General features: G+C 35.4%; 1 protein-coding gene across 3 annotated transcripts; it reads right to left on the bottom strand.

Moving 5' to 3' along the window:
* Nucleotides 1-3,481: 3,481 nt before the first annotated feature.
* LOC121268589 (DNA-directed RNA polymerases IV and V subunit 4-like) lies at nt 3,482-6,943 on the bottom strand. 3 transcript variants are annotated; one of them, XM_041172913.1, is made up of 11 exons: nt 6,812-6,943; nt 6,512-6,608; nt 6,095-6,166; nt 5,927-5,965; nt 5,707-5,805; nt 5,344-5,455; nt 5,183-5,260; nt 5,001-5,034; nt 4,846-4,914; nt 3,755-3,869; nt 3,482-3,670 (listed from the first exon to the last, which is right to left on the bottom strand). In XM_041172913.1, the coding sequence occupies exons 2-11, from the start codon at nt 6,591-6,593 to the stop codon at nt 3,639-3,641; spliced, it is 732 nt and encodes a 243-aa protein (XP_041028847.1). In that variant the 5' UTR covers nt 6,594-6,608; nt 6,812-6,943; the 3' UTR covers nt 3,482-3,638. The 3 variants fall into 3 exon arrangements, with proteins under 3 accessions (XP_041028847.1, XP_041028846.1, XP_041028848.1); XM_041172912.1 differs by having other exon boundaries at nt 6,784-6,894; XM_041172914.1 differs by having other exon boundaries at nt 5,707-5,802; nt 6,812-6,874.
* Between the last annotated feature and the right edge of the window lie 1,748 nt (nt 6,944-8,691).

The raw sequence follows: 8,691 nt of genomic DNA, 5'->3' as shown, positions 1-8,691 counted from the left end.
GATGCCGTTCTTTTTACTTCAAATATATAATGCCAAACTTGACTTTACAGGCCAAACTTTCTAGGGCTGGTTTGGTTCTCATCTGAATTGTATAACCAAACGAGGCCAAATGTTCATTTTTGTTTCTGTCTAACACATTAAATTTAATCACGTCAGTTTGTGAATTTTACTTTTAAATCTGGCATTTCTGTTTCCAAAATTCTTTCACTCCATTCAAATGCAGCAGCCAAAAGGGTTGATCTCTTGCCTACTTGGTCCATATTTTTAGCTTGTGTTCTGTTCAGGCAAAAACACCTGTAAAAAATCTTTTATCGTATGAGAATTTTAGACTATCATCATCGAATGTGAAATTGTTTCTTGCATTTGGATATTGAATGGAGTTTAATTGAGTTGAGATGATAAAATATTGTTAAAATATTATTTTTTTAGTATTATTATTATTTTAGGACTGAAAAAAGTTGAATTGTTTATTATATCTTGTATTGGAATTTGAAAAAGTTGTAATGATGAGTTGAGATGAATTTAGAAACTAAACGAAACTGATCTACTGTCAATATTTCAAGGCTGCGAGTCTCTAAAATATATCACTTTGTTACAGAACCATATGAGGCTACTCAGACTTACAAAAGTATGATTTGTATATGCTCCCCTTTGTTCCACCAAACATAATGCCTATTTTTGCAAATCCATTAACCGTTTAAACAGCTATTAAAAGCATCGAGGCTGTGAAAGCGTTGCCATACAACTGCAAAAGAAAGTTTTGAATTCCGTTTCGGTTGAATTACCGATACAAAATATTTTAATATCAGAACATTTTGGTATACCGTTTCGAAATAGTAATTATATATTTGAAATTCGCATCTTTTAAAACTTTATAGGCATTGAATCATTATAAGAAGCCTAGAAAAATACAAGAGGAACACCATATGGTGTGTCACCATGGTATTATTCTCTCTGATTAATCATAACCAACTTGAGATTTTTCATGATAACAATTGTGGTAATTGCTTTCCTTGATTATTCTTTCCTCTCCTACACTTTCCAACCCAGCAACCTGTAACGGTTCACGTTGGCTATGGGCTTGGGCTTCCACGAAGGGCTGTTGGACTGGAGTGGAACTTAGTATATTTTAATTAGAATAATGGGCTTAAGCCCCATTCGCTTTAAGATATAATGGACCTATTTTAATTTCTTTAAGTTGCTGTAAGCTAGTTTGTTTAAGTCATGGACCACAAGATCCAGTATATGGAAGGCATTCTATTAGGGAATTCTTACGTAAAAGCTGAAAGGGTGGTATTGTTCTTTTTATCAGAAAAGTTATAGAATTGTCTTTCTACCATCTTTTTCTTCTTACTGTTCTTGAAGGTTTTCTTACCCTCAAAATGAGATATTTCATTTACAGTCAGAGTGTGCAAGGGTCACGTATTACTTTTAAAAAAAATGAATAAATATAAGATTTACATAAAAAAAAATTTTTTAATAGTAGACGCCGCTCTTTCTAAATGAGTGCGCAGCTCTTACATAACCCATAAGTATATTCTGCACTACTCTTCATTTATTTACTACCAATTCATTGTTACACAACCAAACAAAGAAAAGTTCAAAGAAAAAACTTAAGGTTGCAAAAGCCTTTTTTATCTCTCCTCGCATTCCCCAGTAATAGAGCTGTAATCGAGCTGAGCTGAGTCGATTTTTGGCTTGTTGAGCTTGGCTCGACTCAAAATACTCGAGCTCGAGATTTTTTTTTTTTTTATATTCTTTATTCGAGCTCGACTCGATAAGCTAAGCTCTCAACTTTAGCTCGAGCTCGAGTTCGTCCTACAAACGAGTTCGAGCCGAGCTCGAGCTCGATTTTTTTTAATGAGATTTAATAATTAATAAATTAAATAAAAAAAATAAAAGATCTAATATTGAATTTATACAACTATCAAGTAAAATCTCTATTGAATTATAAAATTTTAAAAAATTTATAAATAATTAATATCTAACTAGTTGATATTTATCTAAAATAACAATATATTATATGCCTACATATATTATTAATACATACACTTAATATGATAGAATATATCTATTTCATATATGGTTCTCACATACTAGTATATGAAATTATTAAATTTATCAACTAATTATTAGACAAATTATAAAATATACTTATGAAGGATATTCACTATATAAACATAAGTAATTAGATTACATATTATATATTTAATTATAAAAGTAGTATGCTTATATTGTTAGCTAATTCATATATATGCATATATACATAAGTGTATGTATATATTTATCAATATATGAATGAGTTTTAATCGAGTCGAGCTAATGAGTTGACTTAAGCATAAATGAGCAAGCCTTAATGAGTCTTAGCTGAGTCGAGTTAAGTTTTGTCGGATATGTGTCATTTACAAATCGAGTGAATATCTACTTTCATGATCGAGCTTTTTTTTTTTTACGAGTCGAGTTCGATTCAAGTTTAACCGAGCGAATACCGAGCAGACTATCGAACATACGGATTCATTTACAGCCCAACCCCGTAAGCAAACAGATCAAGAAAAAAAAAAACAAAGTGAACGTCTAAAATTCCAAAAATCCAAAAATGTTCCTCTCGTTTCTCACAAATTCTCAGTAATCAACAAATATCGAAAATGGGTGCGGCCACCGCGGGGGGACCACAGCAGAGCCGAGAGGTGGTGGGGACGTACTTGCAAACAAAAGGAGTAGCGCTGGGTTTATATATATCCCCATTGGAGCATCAAAAAAGCCAAATGTTGTTAAAACTCAAACAAAGAAACGAACTTTGTTTTTCCATGGTATGCTGTAATGCCGATAATTAAAACTAGAGTTGAAAACACAAAGTTTGGGAGTCACTGAAGATCATTGGGAAAAAGGGAGATCAACGGAAAAAACGAGAATGAAGAGACCCTCTCTGTGTTGAGATTTGTAATGTGTTCATAACCACAACAAAAAAGACGGCATTTGGTCTAGTGGTATGATTCCCATAGAGAAGGGGGAGAAGTTGAACCGGAAGAGGAATTACCATTTATGTAGATTTCGGACCGAAATGCACATTCCGGCCAAAATATTGAAATCCGGCCAGAATGGACCTGATCAGGCCGAAATAGCTGGGATTTAATTCGGAATGGAACAACCACCTAAACAGTGCTGGTTACTGTTCTAGCACATCAGATTCAGGCCGGAAGCAGCAAAGTGCTGCACTTCCTGAGCCTCACTTGCTACTGCCATGTGCAGCTGATTACCGACCTAGATGGCTACAACCTTTCACCACCTGAGTTCAGCTAGCAAGTTTGATTTGCCACCATAGCTGCTCGTATTATGTTCAGAAAACACATAACAAACACCTACCAAATTCTGACAGAAAGCCTTCAATTTTTTTTTTTTTTTTTTTGCTTTTCTGGGTTTGGGGTGAGGGAGGGTTGCAACAGCTCATCACCCGATTAAGTTGGTCACTGGAGTCTAATAATTGCATAATAAAAGTTTCCACTCCCATTGCATCCCTGATTGAAAATTAAAAAACCAAAAGGAAACGTTTGTACATTTACCAAGGGGTCAAGGACAAGAACATGTTACACAAAGGATTGGAGCCAATTCTGATGTCTTGTAAGGGCTGCAAAAAGCTATCAATCCACTACTCCCAGGCCCCCCACATTACCTGCACCAAAATCATTATGTGCCCCTGTAGTGAATGACAGCTAAATAATGCTATCAAAGTTAAGTAGCAAACTTAAAATCTTACCAGGGTTGCCAGCTTCAGCACTTTTCATTTGACTTTCTAAGCTAGTTGACTTCTTAAGCTTAGCTAGCTCACCTAGTACATCTTTGAGGGGTTCGCTGAGCTTGCTTCTCTTATTCTACAGGAAAATTTTAGGCATGAATAAAACAAGAAATAATAACATCGAATTATCGCCTCAAATACTAGCTTTACAACTACAACAATACAGGTGAACATAACCACAGAACCATATCAGAGACAGTGGGGCATACTGAGTCTCCTGGACCGTTAAATATAGTAACAAATATGGTCTCTTTCATTATTGACCTATTTAAACCCCTAGGAGTTGGCTCAAGTGGTAAAAGCCTTGGGCTTGGAGGTATGCTCCCCCCAAGTCTAAGGTTTTCCTTGGATGCAAACAATTTCTAGGGGTCATCGGATTAGGAGATTTTCCTCTTGAATTACCCGATTTGCACTTGCAAAAAACTCCTTACCAAGCGCCTATGCACCCACGGGATTAGTCGGGACGCTGTTGCACCAATAAAAAAAAATGATTGACCTATTTAAATATAGTTCAAGCCCCCCCCTCTCTCTCTCTCTCTCTCTCTCTCTCTCTCTCTCTCTACCCACAATAGGTAGAAAAACAATGTGTATACATTGCAATAGATGCTTCCTCAAGGAAACCAGCATTTACGACGAGAATATCAACTGAAAAATATTTTTTTGAATCAACTGATTATTAAGCACATTAGTTGTTCAAAGGAGAATTACATGACTGGCAAGCCTAAAAATCAGGAAATATTAACATTTTTTCCTACATATACCTTTGAGTAATTGGTGTTATAAAAAATATCAGTTTTGTGTCTGTGCTCGTTAATACACTGCACCCATTTCGCTGATCTGTACTTTTTATCATACATTATTGTCTCAACAGTTTTCTACCTCTGCAGTTACTAATACAGTGAGCACTCTTTTGTCTATTTTATACTTATTTATCAAACAAATACAAACTTTCTCAGGGACAGAACTAGAATGAAATAGTAAGAAAACACCAGGCATGGTAAACAATCAAATGTATTGTTGTCCAAAACATTACAAAACCAGACATGTTATACCTTCAAGGATGGGACCAGAGCAAAAACTTCATCTACAAGTTCTGGACAAGCATTGGCAATGACGCACATCTGCAACAAAAAAAAAAAAAAAAGAGGACAGTAAGAGTATGGCATGGTTTTTTTAAGATTGAAGTGACTCAGGTTGAGATTGAGACCTCGCCATCCGAGACACCATATTTCTTGAGAGTCCTTATTCCAGTTAAGAATCCAACAGCAGATGGATGCATAAAGAACAGCAATGGGTCATATAGAAATGTGACGAACACATACAAAACAAAATCTCAAAATTGAGTAAATAAAAGATTGAAAAAAAAACGAAAAAACAGTTTAAGGATACTGAAGAACTTGTCTAACAGACAGGGGATTTGTATAATGGTCAACCCTTTTGGCATACAGCAGCCCCCTGTCAAATGATCTGGCAACAGATGGCCAATTATAACACTTACAATATGTACCGAGATTCTATTTGATAACAAAAGCTTTAAAGCTGTTCCTCACGGGGGGAGTTTAAATTCTGGATCTTTGGATAATATGGTCATCTGATCTTGGATTCCTTGTAAAATATCTGCAGCCTCACAGTCCATCATGCATTTGACATTTTCTGGGAGTTCTGCATATGTCACCGAAAATTTACTAATAGAATAGTATTAACCCACCGAAGGACATCCCAGCTTAAGAGATAGGTCTACAAATAACTTTCCCCAGACCCAAGACAGCATGCATATATGACTCTAAAATATGCAACATTAACAGGTGAGACATTGAAATACATAAAGAGGCCAAGCTTTCCACATCTCAAGAAAATGATAACAAATTAGCAAATAATCACAACAAACCAAAAACATAGTTCCAACTACCCACCTTGCTCAATTTTGAGCTCCAGTGGTGGTGGTGGTTTAGAAACTGAACCCTTCCCACCTTTAGCAGTCTTGTCTCCTTTTCCCCATTTGCTTGAATCTCCTTTAAACAAAAGGCGCATGCAATGGAATCAACATAGATGTGATCAATCAAAGATTGTGCAGAGAAATGTTATCAACATAACAGCATCAGCCAAAAAAAAAAATGCTCGAGAAAATTACACCTTTGGGTGGTGGAGTTTCAAACCTCCCACTAAGTGAACCTATAATAACAAAATTAACGGGTATGATTAATTATCCTTTAAAAAAATGTGCAAGATAAAGCATATTTATTACTGGCATATTATTATGTAAGTATAAAAAATAGAAAAGGAAAAGAAGGAAGCGTTAACCTTCAACATCAAACTGAACTTTCATTGCCCTCTTTGACTTTGCTGAGCTATCATCCTTCCCTTTCAAGGAAGCTACAAAAAATAATTCACATATAATGCAGGTGTCTCAAAACACGAAAAGCGTCGAAACAACTTTGAATCCCCTTTATACTCTTTGCACGTATCTCCGCACTAATGGATGCAGACTCAAAACCCAAGAAAAGCAAGGATTATCAATCTTCTACTCAGAACATTGCTTGATTATATAGAATGCACTACTACTTTGTCCATCCAATCCCTTTACTTAATGGGCATTTTCAGGGATAAATACAGAAAATAAAATAAAAAAAGTGCTAACATTTGAATGAAAATATTCATAGAAAGTATGCATGCAGTAACCAAGAAAGATTTAATTTCAAGGAAAAAAAAATCAAAGACCTTGTTTTGCGGTGGTTGATTTGAGAGAAGATTTTCGTGCTGTCTTGGTGGGTAGAGAAAACCCTTTCCCTCCTTTCTCCATTACTACGTTCTATTTCTGCAACAAGAAAAAATCATAACAAACAATGCAAACGCCTATAATATACCAAACAAAGCCTTTTCCTCGAAAGAAAATTACAGTTTTTTCGGCCTTTTTCCTTTATGGGCAAGGATGGAAAATCAAAATCAATAACTTAAAATAAAAAATAAAAAGAAGAAGAAGAAGAGGATACCACGAAGGGAAAGAGCAAGCAAAGCTACCTGCGAGGAGTTTAGGTAGGAGGGAGTGATCGCGAAGTAGTAGAAAATAAAACGCAGGTTGCAGTTCATATTAACCAAACCCGGTTTGACCCCGAATCCGTTTGTTTTTCATTTTTGGATAATTGCTAATTTCTCCCTAGATTTGTTGGCTATTGTATTTTATTTTTAAATGTTTAAAAAAGTTATTAATATTGAATGTGTCTCTGTTTTCTTAAGTTTAAAATATGTTTAAAAAATATTTGAAAAAATAGATAAATTGCACTAGCGAGCACGTCCAATAGTAAGAGTTGAACGGTACAATAGCACTACCTTTTATTTTTTATCTTTTAATTTTACGCTAGGGTTGAGCTGAGTCTATAAATTTCAGAAAATTATTAGGTAATTCAAAATATTGATACTTCTCTTTTATCTTATCCTTATATGTTATCTAATTAAAATTATTTTATGAAAGTGTAAATTTAAATTAACATGACATTTGTGATAAGAAAAATGATATAGCTATCGAGAGTTGGGTCCCGATAGAAGTCACCGACTAGGTTTTTTTTTAACTTAGTAATTAAGGAAATGTTTTTTTAATGATATTATGATTTTTTTTTAAAAAATATTTAAGTCTATAAAAGCACTACCACGTGTCAATATACCAAGAACACTTAATAATTATTTAAATAAAAAACATATATTTGTAAACCTAACGCGAATACATCCTCAACATCGTTAATATGGCAGGTTTTGATTTACAAATTGAAGTTCTCTTGTAAATTAAATTCTCCCACTGACTAACAAGTAGAAAATACATTTTAGCTCATGTATTTCTAATATATCATTTTAATCTTTACCGTTTGTAACTTTTCCATTAAAAACATTCGTTCTTTAAACGAGAAAATGATGTCCACTTTACTAAAATAATAAAAATCTTAGACTTTTAAAGCCATATAAAAAAACATGAAAAAAAAACAACTTCAAGAAAGTCAATTTTTTTTTTAAATAATAATAATAATAATAAAGTAGTCGCACGTGCCACCACCATAATCAGACGTTAGGAACTAGGAGTGGGCGATGAGTCTCCACATTTGGCCCACTCGCCACCCCATCTAACCCCTGCCTGGGCGGGGGGATGCCTACACACGTTTGGATGCCTAGGGAAAGGGCACGGGCCTAAGCTTGCTGGCCCAATATGATGACATTTCAGTTCACTGTTTTGTTTTAAAATTCCCCCCTCGTGTATCTCTCTCTCTCTCTCTCTCACAATCTCTCTGTTTTAAAGCTCCTTGTTGTCGCCCCCAACCCCAAGTATCTCTTTCTCTCGGCCTCGCTATGGGCTAACAATCCTAGGGGCCAATTTGCCCCTCAGCATCTGAACGGGGGCCCTTGCCCAACTCCCCCCATGCGGGGGCTGCTCGCCCGAGAGGTGCAGATCGCACCCCTATTACCCTATTAGGAATTACGCTTGCTTGGGTGGCCAACACAAGCCTTTGCACAACCCAGCATCGCCTAAGCTTACGTGCGGTGACCCAAGTTGCTCTAGGTTTCTAAAACCCATGGGTTTTGCAACACAAGTGGTCTGGTCTTGAGTTCCAATTATTATTGCTAACACCCAAAAAAAATAATAAAAATCATAAAGAAAAAAAAAAAACTAACCTTTTCAAATGAAGGATATCTAATATAGTGTGACTAACAGAGATTATATGAGAGTCCCAACAGTGAACAGGCAGACCGTTGATACAAATCCATGGTTTGAGAGTCCCTAGGGGAAAGGTGGTGCAATCTGGCCACCACTCTAGAAGTTGAAATGTAGTACAACCTTATTATTATTATGAAAAGGAAGTTTTTTTTTTTTTTCAAAGTAAGCATAACATAGATTAAAGATTAACTAAGTGGTT

The sequence above is a fragment of the Juglans microcarpa x Juglans regia genome, chromosome 5S (genome assembly GCF_004785595.1).
Source record: "Juglans microcarpa x Juglans regia isolate MS1-56 chromosome 5S, Jm3101_v1.0, whole genome shotgun sequence".
In the NCBI taxonomy this organism is placed as follows: domain Eukaryota; kingdom Viridiplantae; phylum Streptophyta; class Magnoliopsida; order Fagales; family Juglandaceae; genus Juglans; species Juglans microcarpa x Juglans regia.
The sequence above is the reverse complement of the archived record's forward strand: the minus strand, read 5'-3'. Positions and strand labels throughout refer to the sequence as shown.